Source organism: Lacerta agilis, chromosome 7, assembly GCF_009819535.1.
Source record: "Lacerta agilis isolate rLacAgi1 chromosome 7, rLacAgi1.pri, whole genome shotgun sequence".
Classification (NCBI taxonomy): domain Eukaryota; kingdom Metazoa; phylum Chordata; class Lepidosauria; order Squamata; family Lacertidae; genus Lacerta; species Lacerta agilis.
In genome coordinates this window covers 86,468,155-86,483,553 of record NC_046318.1, presented here as the reverse complement: position 1 = coordinate 86,483,553, position 15,399 = coordinate 86,468,155, and the positions used below count along the sequence as shown (strand labels likewise).

The following is a 15,399-nucleotide window of genomic DNA, read 5'->3' as shown; positions in this document are numbered from 1 at the left end:
ACGATATTGCAGCCAATCATATACACGTTTTCTGATCTCTTTAAGAACTTTACAGAATCAGTCTTAAAAGCAGAAGAAAAATAGACACGGCGCAGATATCCAAGATCCAAAAGACTTGCTTTGCTTCAGCTTTGCCCAAGTTTCCTGGAGATTTTATTAATGATGCACCTCGGGATAAAAAGCTTGACTGTTCTGACAGGAGCAAGCCTTTCTACAAGAACACATGACCTGTGTGCTCGGGACGTGTTGGGCCGCCTTGGGTTTCGCTGAGGCCCCTCTGCTCACCTTGTTGCTCTTCTCTTTCCAGGGGGATGAGTGCCAAGAAGGCAGCGGCAGCAGGAAAGCCTCCACTTCGGAAAGGGGCAAAGCTAGCAGCTCCAGCAAAGGGGGTCCCTGTAAAGGCAGGTATAGCACCCATGGGGAAGAGGAAGGCAGGGCTGAGGCCCTGCTGCAGAGACAGCTCTCTGAGCCAGCTGTGAGGCTCCACTGCACAGTCCAGGGTGTGGAGCAAGGGGTGCCTGTAGGACTTTGGCTTGTCATGAGTACACAAAATGTACTGTGCTGTATACAATATATTAAGGGTGGCTCAAATGTATTTTGTTTGTTCCTCCTGCCTAAGTGCAGAACCTCACATTTGTCCCTGTTGAAGTTCATTTTGTTAGCTTGGGTCGAGTTCCCCAATCTGTTAAGGCAGGATTCTGTCTTCTGCAGCACTGGTGACAATTAGCATTTTTAAAATTTGGTTTCTCTCTTATTTTCCCTCTGGCTCGGTGCCCACAATTGATGGAAAAGATGCAGCCCTACCAAGCAACAGCACCAGACCCCAAGAAGTGCCCCTCAGCAGCCATCCGAAAGGTAGGTAGCGGCACAGCAGAATCTGCATCAGAACTGGGGGGATTTCTGCAAGGCCTTTGTGGCAGGGACTTAATGGTGGTGAAATATGGTGGGGGAGGAGAGCAGAGGCTCTCTTGAACAGCTTTGGTGCAAGATTGTCCTCTGAGCCCGACCCCTTGTAGGCAGGCTGGCTTATTCCCACAGAGTCAGCCCCACCACTGTTCGTGGCACTTCATGGAGAGCTCTTAAGCAAGAACAAAAATGAGGCAGGCTCTGACCCCCACCTGGAGGGATGGTAGAGGAAGGGGGACAAGGAATAGCGAAGAGCAAATGCAGCTGTTGGACTCAGGTTTGCCTTCCGCTTGGAATTTATTTGATGAAGTGAAGACCACGCTTAGGAGTTGGTGCAGGTGAGCTGCGCATGAGCAAGCTGATTGCTAGCTCGGCAGAGGCTCTTTTTATTAGCAAGAATATGCACACATTTAGGAACAGTCTAACCTTTAGCAAGTTTACATCATGAACTGACACATATGTTTCCTCTGACATTTGTGAGACCTGCTGCACCATGTTATGTTCCTACCAAGTGGAAAGTGAGCCATGCCTCTCAAAGGGAGGCAAAGGTCACAGCCAGGGCATGGCAAACCACTGAGAGAGCAGAAGGTTAGAGAGAGAGGCCATGGCGTTCAGAACGAAGAGGACGTGGCACTAGACAGCTGTGGCTTGTCTGTGGGCAGAAGTGTGCTTCACACCTGACGGCCATTGCTTCACTTTGATGTGTTCACAGACAGCCATTAAAAGCAAAACCCCTCACAGTGGAATGAGGATCAGGAGCGAGCAGCACTAAAGTTTGTTATTTTCTTGTGAAAACGATGAGGGTTATGTTTTATTTACGAGTTAGTTGCCTCAAAAAATAAATGTGCCAGAATGATATACAGCTGAAAAACAAATTCAAACATAACAGCACTAATTCCAACAATGTCATCCCCTCCGCCAATCTGCATTGAGCAGCAAAAAATGTTACTTGGACCGACATTTTCATATTGTGTAGAACTTCTTTTCTCTCCAGGAAGTTTGTGACTAGGTTCACCCTCACCACAATTGAAGAAGCAGAGAAAAGGAGCAAGTAGCTCAGCCTTGTACCTATGCCCTTGCCTGGTAACTGTAGCTCTGTATGAGGGCGCATGTCTGCTGTGAGCTGGCTGGCTGGCTGGGAGGGGAGGCAAGGCCTGCCCCCTTCCTCCTGTGGGCCCAGTCTCCAGAGTTATGGAATTGCTCCCCTCTTTTGCCAGCCTCCAGGCTAGTAGCATTTGGAAGCTCATTTACAAGGCTGAAGTACCTCTCTGGGCTCTGTGCTGCAAAAGTGCTTCCTTGGTGTGGCTGTAAAGCAGGATTGAGGTAAGGCAAGAAAATAGACTGTACATGGGGAACCTTTACCTAGAGAGCCCCCTATCCCTATCCCACAAGCGCCATCACCTCATAGGACCTAAAGCACCAGCAACTCCCTTGGAATTCCCTTTTATGGCTCTGCACTTCTGCTTTCTGCCCTCTCAGAGCTGACGCGTGAAGCAAAGGCTGCACTCACGTTGCAGAGTGCCTTCCGCCGCATCTTGGCATGTCGTGAGAGAGCGAGGCGATTGCAAGAGCGACAGGAGTACAATGAGTTAATGGACCGCCTCCAGAGAGAGGTGAGGTGACACCTGAGAGAAGCCCCCTCCAGGGGGAAGGGAAGCTGGGACAGACATCATCAACATGAAGGCATTGTAGACGAGACAGAAAATCCAGTCCAGGGCTCACTTGTGAGGGTGGCTGCTGGGGAAACATCTCTGTGGCTTGAAGCTCTGGCCAAAGCCCTCCAGACCTTCCTGTGGTCTCCCCAGGCTTTGCATTCTTCTTGATGCTCTTCCGCTTCCGCTGCCCATCAGTGTTGAAAGCCTTCCTGTTTTGCCTCCCCGTGACTGGGCCTGTTGGCTCCATGGGCTTCTGTCATAGGCCTTTGCTGCGCTGGTGAAGAGGGAGCGAGAGGAAGCTGAGCGGGAGAGAAAGAAAGAGGAGGAAGAGAAGAAGAAGCAGCGGGAGGAGCAGCAGAGGAGGAAGCGGATGTTGGAAGCGGCCTTTGATGGGGATGTGGAAGAGATGAAGGCCGTCCTGAAAGAGGTGGGCCAGGCCTCGCTGTAGCCAGAATCACTCAGCCCTGTCCTCAGCTTGAGGCTCCTGATCTCATGGCCTGTGCAGGCAAATTAGAGTCTCAAAATGAGGGCAGAGGGACCACACGGTGCACTTTGGACAGGGCAGCACAGACTACATCAACTGACTGCACAAAATAACCTCGGTAGCAGCACTGGGTACTTCAGCTGGAGTCAAGCTCACCCTCAACTTTACACTCAAAGTGTGTAGCCAGAGCTAATAAAAATGATTTGGCCAAAAAAAAAAAAAAAAAATGTGTAGCCAGTTGCTCACAGGGCGCCTTTCAGGGCTCCAGAGTTTCTGCTCTTGCACTGGGAATCAGTAACCTCTGCACCGTCCAAAATACGTTTGCCAGCCGGCTCCTGGGTGAAACCATATGAGCTGCAAAATGAGCTTTTTCGCAGCCTGCACTGCCACATGGTAGGCGTGACTGTGTGTTCTTTCCAGTGTTTGGTCAGCTTCAGAGTGAGACTTGTGCCACTTGGCTCCAGGCTTCGTCAGCCCTGTTTCGTATTCTGGTGCTCCTCAAAGTACCAAGTAGCAACCAGGTGTTTTTTGGGGAGGAGTTTTTTCTGATTGTTTCTCTCTCTCTTCCACAACTCCTCTCCCCACACCCCATCCTGTGACCTGCACTCTGCAGCCTTCCCACATGCCCTTGTTTCAGTGAAAGCTCAGCAGAAGACACCATGAGGTCACTTCCCCCTCAGGGCTTGTTCATATCAGAAGGAAGGGCCTGCAGAGTGCTCCAGTAGTGTTTTCTGGGAGTGGGGACCCCAGGCCACCCTCAGCCAACTTGCAACAATAAGATAATCTCACTCCATCCACTGAAAATCTAAAGTGCCCTGAGAATGAGGCAAAAAAAGAAAGAAAAAAAAGAAGGAAGCCTCTTTAGCATAGAAAGAAAACATTTGAGAAATTGAAGGGCAGATTTTGGCATATTACTAGTTTTACCACCCTGACTAATTAGGTGTTGTCAGTAAACTGGGCCTCACTGTGTTCAGCCCTGACTCCAGACAGTTTGCAGCCCTGATGTCTGCCCGCATGTGAGGTTTTTGTACCAGTCCAATGGTCAGGTTCCCTGAGCAACTGAACCTTCTGTGCTGCCGCAGCAGCTCAGCCCATCAGTGTCAGCAGCAGCTTCATAGCACAACTCCAGAAGGTCACTGCACCGAGTTGGAGACTTCTTTGTCCCTTTTCTAAGCTGCAGGTTCAGGCTTTGCAGTCAGAATTTATGTGTGAGGGAGTAAGGCACAGGGGAGTTGCTGTTTCTGCTGCGAGGTTTATTCAGCATGGAAAAGCCATGGCATGGCTTTGCTCAGAGAAACAAAGCAGGGAGTGGGAAAAGGACCAGATTGCTAGAGTGTAAGAGCTGCCTTCCTGGATTGGGCCCAGGTGAGCTTACCAAGCTCAGTATGTCCTGTTTCCCCTCTCCGCCAACAGAGCACAGCAGAGCTTCCTTTAGTTTGTTCTTCAGAGTTTGGCCTGCATTCTGCATGGGGCTTGTTTTGCCAGCTCTTGTGTTATTTCTGCAAAAGCCACTGAGGTTAGGGGCCACTGCCTGAGTGTGTGGGAATGAAATGCACAGGAGGCAAAGGGAGGTGCTGCCGAGAAAGTTTTGCTGGTGAGATGCTTGGAGGTGGCAGGCGCAGGTGGGTAGGGAGGATGTCCCAGGTTGGTGCCATGCTGGTTTTGGGTGCGGAGCCCATGCTCCCAGCATGCCAAGGGCCCCCTTCCCTGCTCTGCTATGGCACAGTGCAGAATCGCCATGTCTCTTCCCCACTGTGACCCAAAGATTTGGTTTCTCAAGGTGGCAGACCTGGATACCAAGAGCGGCCTGGGGACAGACGAGAGGGGCAAGGCTCTGCGCCTCCGGCATCACCTCAACATGGTGGACTGCACTGACGCCAACGGCAACACGCCCCTCTCTGAGGCATCTGGAGGGGGCCACCCTGACGCCATCCGGATGCTGATAGAGAATGGAGCCAACCCTAACAGCCGGGTGAGAAGCAGGAGGGAGGTTGCAGGGTGAAAGGTGGGGACTCCTAGAGGCTCATGGCTGCTGCTGGTGCTCTGGCTATGAGCCGGAGCCAAGGTGGTGCTTGGAGGCCAGAGTGATTCCGTGTCCCTGACCAGCCGCCTGCTTTCCTGGAGGCTGCTCTGCAGTTGACATGAAGGGTGGTGGGCCAGTACCTCAAACCTCCCTCCCCTGGGATTGCCAGCAAGGCTGGTGCTACAAATGCCACTTTGCTCACTTCTCTGGCTTGGCAACTGGTGTGCAGGTGAGGCAGCCAGCATACCTAAGAGGGTCACAGCCTGGTCTTCAAACTGGCTCTTCAGCAACCAGCAAGGGAAAGAGGGCAGAGTCATGGGGAGGCAGCCTTTCACCCCACAGGGCGGGGCCACAGCAACCAAAGCTCAGTTTAAACAAAACAAAAAAATCATTCCAGTAGCACCTTAGAGACCAACTAAGTTTGTTATTGGTATGAGCTTTTGTGTGCATGCACACTTCTTCAGATACACTAAAACAGAAGTCACCAGACCCTTATATATAGTGAGAGGGTGGGGAGGGGTATTACTGGGAAGGGTGGTGGGAATGGGGGATTGGCTGATAGGTGTGGTCAGCCTGTTGATTAGTGTTTGCTTGAGCCAAATTCTGCGTGGCAATTAAATAATCTCTTGCTTTCTTTCTGTCTCTCCCTTCTCTCTGTGTATTTACCCATGCTGAGGGATTTTACTGTTAAAACAAGATGTTTTTTTGTAACCTGATGGGCCAAGGGTTCTGTATTCCCATGTGTACTGCCACTTCACAGACCAAACCCTTGACAGATAAGGTCAGATAAAATAGCATTGTGGTAATGCCTTATCAGGAACAGCTAAGCTGTGGCGAGGATCACCTGGTGCCTTCATTACATATCTTCAGGTGCCAGGCAAAAACGATTCTTTTTAACCAGGCTCTGGCTGACTATGGCCTTTTAAATGTGTTTGTGGGAAGGGGTTGTTGGTTTGTTTTATTTTGTGTTCTCATTTTATTTTTATGTTGTGAATATAACATGTTATATTCAGATGAAGAGTGATATACAAATTCAATAAATAAATAAAATATATTTCTGCATATCTATAGTTCTTCCTCTAAGCAGCTTAAAATTAGGAATAAACTGATGAATAAGGGTTGGAGACAGTTAAGGGTTTTTTTCTGTGTGTGTGAGTGTGCTTGTGGTAGGGTTGGTGGTGTGTGGAGTCATGTCCTTGCCAGGATGGAAAAGTTGGGGAGGCAGGAGATGCTGCACCTGTTGAATTGCCTTTGGACATAGGAAGGTTTGGTTTGGGAGGCAGGTGGGTCATTCTGGGTGATGGGAGCATGGATGGTTGCCACAATTCCTGCATCAGTCTCTGTGTACCTGGTTGCTCCCCCACGGAGCTCCCTGTGCCTTCTTTGTGCCTTGTTAAGTTTGGGGAGGAGACCTCACTCGCTCATGGCTGAAGAGCCTGCCTGCTGGACAGCTGAAAGAAAAGGGCTTCTTCACACAGCATGCGGGCTTCCCAAAAGAGGTGTCTGGTTGGCCACTCTGAGAACATAGATCCAGCAGCTGTGGAGGCAGATCAAAGCCTCCACCATACCTAGTAGCCGCTGATAGCCTTGTCCTTCATGCTGTTGTCTTTGACCACTTCCTGGGTCTGGGAAATATGTCCGTTGCCTGTTGTGGATGGAGTCACACTCTCTGGAGGAGCAGCTTTGTAGGCGGAGGACACGTCTGTCTCCATCTTTGTCCCTGGAGGCAGAAATGGATTCAGGCGCTAGGAGCACCTTCTGCCAGTTTGGCCCTGTGACAGCTGCGGCTGTTGCTGGATTGGGAGATTTCCCTTTGGTCTGCTCAGAGCTGCGTCTTCGGTGTGGCAGCACCCACCCCTGGCCAGGCATCAAAAGCATTGGCATGGAGGCATCCACACAAAACTCTTCTGTTACCCTTGGCTTTTCCTGGTGGCATACAAATGTTTGCAAACCAAGAATTAAAATAAATATTACAGGGCCTCCGAGTCAATCCGAGGGTGAGCAAGAGCACCTCTGGCGATATGAGGAGGCTCCACTTCTGCAGCCCTGAGGTGCCATGCTGTACCCTCCTCTGATGTCCTCGAAGAGCTTGGGATGGAACCTCACAGGGAATCCATCTTCCTAGTTAGTCTCTTCTCACCATTGAGCCAGAATGCACAAGGGAGGCAGTGGACATCCATGTCTTCTATCTGTGCGGAAGATTCACTCCTTGGTAACAGGCAGTCAATAACTGCCGGTCTAGCAGATGGTATACTGCAAGTCCAATTTTCCCCCATTCCAGAGGCAACCAGAACTCATTTTTTAGAGTAAAAAGTTCTCAGATGCTTTTCCTGCATTGACAGAATTAGAGAACTGTTGGAATGTACTGTAAAGAGATTGTTAGTGGCATTAATGTGCCTCCTGCAGGTGCTTCACTTCCAGCTGCCTTCTTTCTGCAAACCCTGTTTGATCTTCAGCCCCCTTTATTTTTAAGGGTGCTTTTAACCGGACTCCTTTGTATCGTGCTGCCTTTGCGGGCCACCTAGCAGCAGTGGAGCTGCTTCTCCAGCATGGGGCTGACCCTCGACTCTATGCTGATGACGGCAACACCCCAGAGCAGGTACCAACCCCAACCGCCTCCCCCAGCAGCTGGCTGAGCCCTAGGTAGGCTGTTTCCACCAGGCCACCTGGCAAGAGAGAGAAAGAACTGAAAGAAAAGGGGAGCTGGTATCCCTGAAGAAGCCATGGAGAGTGAGGGAGAGCAAGAGCAAGGGGGAGAGCGAGAGTGCCCTTCTCACTACAGGCCAGGCCTGGTGGTTTGGATGGGCATTTCAAGCCCACAGTCCTTTTGTCTCTTCCAAGATTGCTTCCCTGGACAGCTTGGTGGCTGTGCTGAACTCCTGGGACATCCGCCTGACAGAGTCCATGCTCCAGAAGATGGAGGCGGAAGAGCAGCGAAGGGTGCAGCAAGACAAGAAGCAAAAAGAAGCAGAGACCCGACGGTGAGCCCTGCCAGGGAAGTTGCCGCTTGTGGGTAGCTGCTCTTCAGGGCTCAGGGCAGGATCAAGCTGTAGGAGCTTTTGCAAATGCACCCACTGGCACCCCCCCCCCCAATCCCACTGCAGCCATTGCACGGCTCACCTGCTGTCACTTGGAGCCACTGGGTGCTGACCCAGCCTGGAAGGTGACCCCCCCCCCCAAAAAAAACCAACCCCAGCGGAGCCAGTTGGATTCCAGGGACAGCTCAGTCCGTAGACTCAAGGAGGTTCCTTCCCCAACCCAGTGTCCTGTATCAGACAGGGAGGGGTGCTCGAGTTAAGAACACAAGCTGCTGATGGATTAGACCACAGGCAACCTTATTCACTATTGATTTGTCTCAACCCAAGTTGGCAGCCATCACTACATTTGGTGTTTCTTTATAAACTACTTGAAGAAGTTGTCTTTCCTTTGGTCTGTCCTCAGCCTCCCACTTTCAGCTTCATGGAATGACCTTGCTGGGCTTTAGGATCAAGAGGGAGGAAAGAGTTTTCAAAAGCACCTGGGGGGTGGCAGCAAAGGGAGTCTGCCCTGCAGCTTGTTGGCCCCTTCTCACTGCCAGCAGATGCTAGGGCCCTTGCCCCATGGGAGATGGAGATGCCCCTGCCTGCCAATGGGGGGTCTCTGGGGCAGAGCCCTTCCCCTCCCCCACCTTGGGCTCCTAGGGCAAGAGGGAGCAGGAGGGGAGAAGGCGGTGGCTGGCGCAGGGAGGTTCTCCCCCTTGCCAACTCTTACTATGACCAGTGACTACCATGAATCATTAAGTGGCTGCTTTCAGGAGGCGGCTGGGCTGCATTCCCCCACCTGCTCCTGCTGCCATTTCCCCTCAGACAGCTCACATGGCCGTGCCAGCTGCTTCAGATCTTCTGTTTTTCTTAACAGAAGAAAATACAGTTTTGTTTTTGATTTTCAATAGTACTTATAGTACTTTGTTTTGGCAATTCATGCTGATTTTACATTTAATTTTGACTGAATGGTTACTCCTTATTTAAGAATGACTTGCTTATTGCAACAAACACTTGGAGAAAAAATCCTTTTGTTGTTAAATTTGTTACGATCTTACTCTGTTGTTTTTTTTTTTATACTGTACTATTAGTTGATAAAAGTTTCCTTAACAGAAGGCGAAAGATCAAGAGAATTAAATGTATATTGCCAGCAATTACAATGATAGACTTGTAGTTGGAAGGGATCCTTAAGGGCCATTTAGTCCAACCCCACTGCATGCTGGTGGGGAAGGAGATGCAACTCCTTGAAGAGGGTCTCTGCAGCCTCTGATTCCTCTTTCCCCTCCACAGGATGACAGAGGAGGTAGAGCAGCTGGCCAAGGAGCACGAGAGATGCAGCAAGGAGGTGGGAGCTAAGAAGCTCTATGTGGTCATTCCCTTGTCTTTATGGTCTGCCTTCCCAGAAGGCCCTCTGGGGTCTTGCCTGCCTCACCATCTTCCTTGGCACCTGCTGGCGCTGGGGTGGCTGGCATCAGGGGGCTGTGCAGCAGGGCTCTGGCCCTCCCCGCTCTGGGGAGAAGCCACCCAAGGCTGGGCCCTCCCGCAGCCCCAGCTGTGTGGGTGTCCTCATTCCTCCCTCCCCATTTGCTAAAGGCTGGGGCTGCTCATCTTCTTTGCAGCTGCAGCAGGCCTACTGCGAGCTGAACCGGAGGATCACAGAGCACGACAAGTGCCAGCGGAAGCAGATGGACAACGCCGAGATCACCCTCCATGTGAGCACCACCTTCCTGTAGCCTCTCTGAGCAGGCTGGCATCCAAGTGGGTAGGAGAGCCTGAGCTCTCTGCCTTCTGTGCAGCTGGGATCGAGGGCTTCCTGTTCCTTGGCCTGGCACCTTGTCTGTGTGCTGTTGTGCAGCCCATAAGCTGGTGGAGGGAGCACCTGCTTGGCCTGCAGAAGGGGTGCCTGGGAAGATTCCTGCCTGGCATCCACTGCAGGCTACCCTGAGGGAGAGGAGGCTCTGCTGGGCACCCGGAGGCCAGTTCCCACAGGGCAAGGCCAACCACGCTCGGCACGAGGGCTACTCTGACAACCTGTTTCTGCAACAGGCCATTGCAGACGCAGAATCCCTGGTGCAGAGGCTGCGCGTGGCTGCTGAAGATGCTGAGGAGAAGGTCTCCCTGGCCCGGCTGAAGCTGCGGGAGCAGATGCAGGAAGGTCAGTCCTGTGCAGTGAAATGCTTGGCTCTTGTTCCTGGGAGACACGGGTCTACAGAAATGTCCTGCCTAGCACTCCCACACCAATGAACAAAGTGAACAAAAAGGGACGAGGCTTCTTTTCAGATGAATTGCCTCCTTCTCAAGCAATCAGAGGTCATAGAATCAGAGTTGGGAGGGACCCAAGGGTCTTCTAGTCCAACCCCTGAAATGCAGGAATCTCAGCTAAAGCATCTATGACAAAATAAAATAAAAATCCTTCCGTCCAGTAGCACCTTAGAGACCAACTAAGTTTGTTATTGGTGTGAGCACCCATGACAGATGGCCACCCAACCTCTGCTTAAAAACCTCCAGGGAAGCAGAGTAGTAGTAGTAGTAGTAGTAATAATAATAATAATAATAATAATAATAATAATAATAATAATAATAATTTATTATTTGTACCCTGCCCATTTGGCTGGGTCCCCCCAGCCACTCTGGGCGGCCTCCAACAGATATTAAAATACATTAAAATATCACAGGTTTAAAACTTCCCTAAATAAGGCTGCCTTCAGGTATTTTCTGAATGTCAGATAGTTATTTCTCTCTTTGACCTCTGATGGGAGGGCGTTCCACAGGGCAGGCGCCACTACCGAGAAGGCCCTCTGCCTGGTTCCCTGTAGCTTTGCTTCTTGCAGTGAGGGAACCGCCAGAAGGCCCTCGGCGCTGGATCTCAGTGTCTGGGTTGAACGATGGAGGTGGAGACGCTCCTTCAAGTATACAGGACTGAGGCTGTTTAGGGCTTTAAAGGTCAGCACCAACACTTGGAATTGTGCTTGGAAACGTACTGGGAGCCAATGTAGCTCTCTCAGGACCGGTGTTATGTGGTCCCGGCGGCCACTCCCAGTCACCAGTCTAGCTGCCGCATTCTGGATTAATTGCAGTTTCCGGGTCACCTTCAAAGGTAGCCCCACGTAGAGCGCATTGCAGTAGTCCAAGTGGGAAATAACTAGAGCATGCACCACTCTGGCGAGACAGTCTGCAGGCAGGTAGGGTCAGCCTGCGTACCAGATGGAGCTGGTAGACAGCCGCCCTGGACACAGAATTGACCTGCGCCTCCATGGACAGCTGTGAGTCCAAAATGACTCCCAGGCTGCACACCTGGTCCTTCAGGGGCAGTTACCCCATTCAGGACCATGAAATCCCCCACACCCGCTCGCACCCTGTCCCCCCAAAACAGTACTTCTGTCTTGTCAGGATTCAACCTCAATCTGTTAGCCGCCATCCATCCTCCAACCGCCTTCAGGGAGTCCACCACCTCTCATGGAAGTCTGTTCCACTGCTGAACAGCTCTTACTGTGAGAAGGTTTTTCCGAATGTATAGTCGGAATCTCCTTTCTTGTAACTTGAAGCCATTGGTTTGAGTCCTACCCTCCGGAGCAGGAGAAAACAAGCTTGCTCCCTTTTCCCTGTTATAGGCCTTATTTAAAGATGGTTCTCATATCTCCTCTCAGTCACATCTTTCCCAGGCTAAACATACCCAGCTCCTTCAACTGCTTCTCATAAGGCTTAGTTTCCAGACCCTTGATCAACTTGGTTACCTCCTCTGTCCACATTCAAGCTTGTCAACATCCTTCTTAAATTGTGGCGCCCAGAACTGGACACAGTATTCATAGAGAATTGTAGAACTGGAAATGACCCCGAGGGTCATTTGGACCAAGCCCCTGCAATCCAAGAACTGGTCTGCTCCAGATGGCCGTTTTCTTTGTGTTGGGAAAGTCCTCTAATGGCTTCATTTTCTCTTCCAGTCAGTGAGGCCTGTTAGTGAGGTCTGCCCACATCTTGTGCTTTCCATTGCCTTGCTGCTCCAAGGACCTCATACGGGCAACTTTGCCTCAGAGTAAACCCTTAAGAACTTTGGAAGAGCACCTCAGCAGAATCAGGCCAAATGGGATGAATCAGGTCCATCTAGTCTGGCATCCTGGTCTCAGTGGCCCAGTAGGTGTCCACAAGCAGGACTTGAGTGAGCAGCAACTTTCCCCACTTTTCATTCCCAGCCATTGATCACCTAGCCATGAAATTTTCTAATCTTTTAATGCCTCCTTAGGCGGTGAGTTCCATAGTTCAACTATGGGCTGTGTGAAGGAGTCCTTCCTTTAATCTGTCTGGAATCTTCCAATATTCAGCTTCATTGGATGTCCCTGAGCTCTAATGTTTTGAGAAAGGGAGACAAACTTTATCTGTTTTATCCATACCATAAATAATTTTATGCTTTTCTAGCATGTCACCTCTTACTCACCTTTTCTCTAAACTAAAAAGTCCCAAGCGCTGTAACCTTTCTTCATAGGGGAGTTGCTCCATCCCTCCCCTTTGATCCTTTTTGCAGTCTTTTTCTGAATCTTTTCCAATTCTACAGTATTGTGAAGAGCGATGACCAGAATTGGACACAACATTCCACATGCAGTCACACCAGAGATTGGTATAAAGGCATTATGTTATCAGCATTTTTATTTTCATAGAATCCTAGAGATCTAGAGTTGGAAAAGACCTAAAGGGTCATCCAGTCCAACCCTGTGCAATGCAATAATCTCGTTACACATAACCATCCAACGTCTGCTTTAAAACCTCTGCAGCCGAGTCCACTCACTCCAAGGGTTGAAAATTAGCTGGAATATCTTGTAACTTGAATCCATTAGTTTAGGTCCTACCACCTGGAGCAGGAGAAAACAAGCTTGCTCCATCTTTTATCTGGCAGCCCTTTAGATATTTGAAGATCCTTGAAATATCCATTTTTTTTGCTTTGGTCCTTGCTACTGTCGATGCTGGAGCACCAAGGGGTGTCTGGAGCCTGCAATGACTCATGTCAGGACCCCAGTGCAGCCGTGCTCAGAGTTGTGCTGGTTTTTCAGGGTCAGCAGCAGAGTTCCAGGGCCTGAAGTGCTCTGTGCAGGAGCTGGATGACGTGCTCTTGAAAGACGTGGGTGGGAAAATCCATGCAGATGGACGGTGAGTTGAAGGGAAAGCATTTTCACTAGACATTGGGAGTCCTGGCCAGCATCTCCCACAGCCTCTTCTCCCCCTTTGGCCTCACAGTCTTAGCCCCTCCCCTTTCCCAGCTGCTGAGGCCCCTACCCATGAGGTTTCAGCTGCTGGGCAGTGTGGAAGACTTGCTCCCTCTTGTGCTTTCTCTCCATAAGGTGGCCACTGATCATTGACCCTTCTGGGCAGGCAGCCATCTTCCTGCGCTATCGGGACACCAACTTTCTGAACACAGTGAACCCCAGCGACATGGCTGAGGAGACCATTCGCCTGGCATTGCTGGGCTCTCTGCGGTACGGGCACAAGTCAAATGCTGGGCAGAGAGGCTCCCCACTGCCAGGCAAAAACACCTGGGGGAGAGAAGCACTGCTGCTGCCACCACCTGGTGACCCACAGCCGTGGCAGGAGTGGTGAGCAAGGAAAGGAGGAGTGGGGTAGCATCCAAAGGCATCTGGTCCACTGAGCGAGAGACAAAGACTTGCTCTCTCCTGTCTCCTCCAGATATGGGAAGCCCCTTGTCTTTGACATGATGGAGGTGAACATGTTTGACACAGTGAAGAAGCAGCTGGAACGGCTTAAACCAGGCTTGGCAGAGGCACTGCTGGACAAGAAGATCCTACAGAATGAGAGGTGGGACAGTTGACCTTCCAACCACTGTTTAAAAGCCTCCACAGAAGGAAAGCCCCCCACCATCCAAGGGAGTCTGCTCCAGCCAGACGACTCTTAGCAGCAGTCCTGTCAACTGACAAATGGGTGCCCAAATCAAGAGCCAGTGGTTTTATCAATGCCTAGTGCCTCCCCACCTTCTACCAAAAGGGTGCTTACTCCCCCTCCTTCAGTCTGCTCTCTCTCTCACTCCCATATTTCTCTATTCTGGGCACTTGCTTCCCCCGTGACCCTTCTATTGCTCCAGCCAGGCTTTGGGCAGCCTGCCATGCAAGTCCCAACCCCTCACCCCAGGACTGATGGGAGATTTATTTCAACCTGCTCTTGAAACTTCATTCTTTTGTGGGTTTCAGACTTGTAGCTTTTTGACACCTCCCACTTGGGTGCGGATGGTACTCTTTTTGCTGTATAGTAAGTGGCACAGAAATGAAGAGCAGGATGCTTTGGGCAGATGCCCCCAAGCCCCACCAGGCAAATATATTCATTGCCCAGAGCACTGGTCCTGTTTTAGAAAGCCAAGAGACAGTGTGGAAGGTCAAGGGTCCTCCTCCCCCTGCCCCCCCCCAGCAGCAGCACAGGGGGCAGCTTTCCATGAGACTTAACTCCCGCCTTGCTCTGTCTGCAATCTTACAGGTATCTTTCCCTACGGAGGCCAACAGATGGGCCTGAATATGCAGAGACAGAGTTTCAAGCAGCTCGAATAGAAAAATTCAAACTCTTCATTGTAACTAAACAGCAGCATCCTCCTGAAGAGATGCTGCAGCGGCTCCTTCCAATCCAGGTCACCCTGTCTCGGTAGGCAATGCACTGCAGGCGGCCTCATCCAGTGCTGGACATTAAAGGAAAACCTGAGCAGTGGGTTTGTGTCCTGTAATGAATTTTGTAGGCCCAGCACCCTGCAGGTTCTCTGCAAAGAGCTGGCTACCTACAGAGCAAGGGGGCAAGTGGTTGCCTGCCCCCACCAGTGGCTGCAGGTGCTGCTGGCCCCCAAGGGAAGCTGCAGCCTGTAGCAGGCTGCTGCCTCACTAAGACTATTGCTTGTTTCCTCCCACTAGAAAGCGAGGCTTTCGGAGAGCCCCCTTCTCACACCAGCGTCCCTTTGCCCTATGAAAAGTACATCCCAAAGCCTTGGGGCCAATCCTCACCTCAGCCACGAAGACTTTTCTTTCACCTTGGCACAACTCATTCCCCTTGACTCTTGTAAGCAGGCAGGCAGGCTTGAATGCAAATAAAAGTTTCCTTGAAAAGATGCCTCTTGAGCATTTCTACTACACATCAATGCAGCAGGCCCTGCAGGGGTCTCCCCTAGAACAAATTGAGGGAGCATGCATGGAGAGGAAAGGGAGGGAAATGTGTGGGTTGGAGACACCAGACATGGTTTGCACTCGCTCACCTGGCCCAGGACTTCCAAAGAAAGAGGTAGCCTTCCACAAACATCCCACTCCCCCCAACCCCGGTCTGCTTCTCAGGCTA

The 15,399-nt window shown here is 51.0% G+C and overlaps 2 protein-coding genes across 2 annotated transcripts; both read left to right on the top strand.

Moving 5' to 3' along the window:
• Window positions 1-278: 278 nt before the first annotated feature.
• On the top strand, window positions 279-3,776 carry LOC117050414 (putative IQ motif and ankyrin repeat domain-containing protein homolog). The gene is made up of 5 exons (XM_033156082.1): window positions 279-405; window positions 793-855; window positions 2,386-2,519; window positions 2,824-2,988; window positions 3,659-3,776. The coding sequence occupies exons 1-5, from the start codon at window positions 312-314 to the stop codon at window positions 3,683-3,685; spliced, it is 483 nt and encodes a 160-aa protein (XP_033011973.1). The 5' UTR covers window positions 279-311; the 3' UTR covers window positions 3,686-3,776.
• A 3,313-nt stretch (window positions 3,777-7,089) lies between these two features.
• Window positions 7,090-14,784, top strand: IQANK1 (IQ motif and ankyrin repeat containing 1). The gene is made up of 10 exons (XM_033156177.1): window positions 7,090-7,119; window positions 7,542-7,667; window positions 7,910-8,049; window positions 9,379-9,433; window positions 9,708-9,800; window positions 10,135-10,243; window positions 13,131-13,227; window positions 13,419-13,553; window positions 13,762-13,890; window positions 14,560-14,784. The coding sequence occupies exons 1-10, from the start codon at window positions 7,090-7,092 to the stop codon at window positions 14,723-14,725; spliced, it is 1,080 nt and encodes a 359-aa protein (XP_033012068.1). The 3' UTR covers window positions 14,726-14,784.
• Window positions 14,785-15,399: the final 615 nt, after the last annotated feature.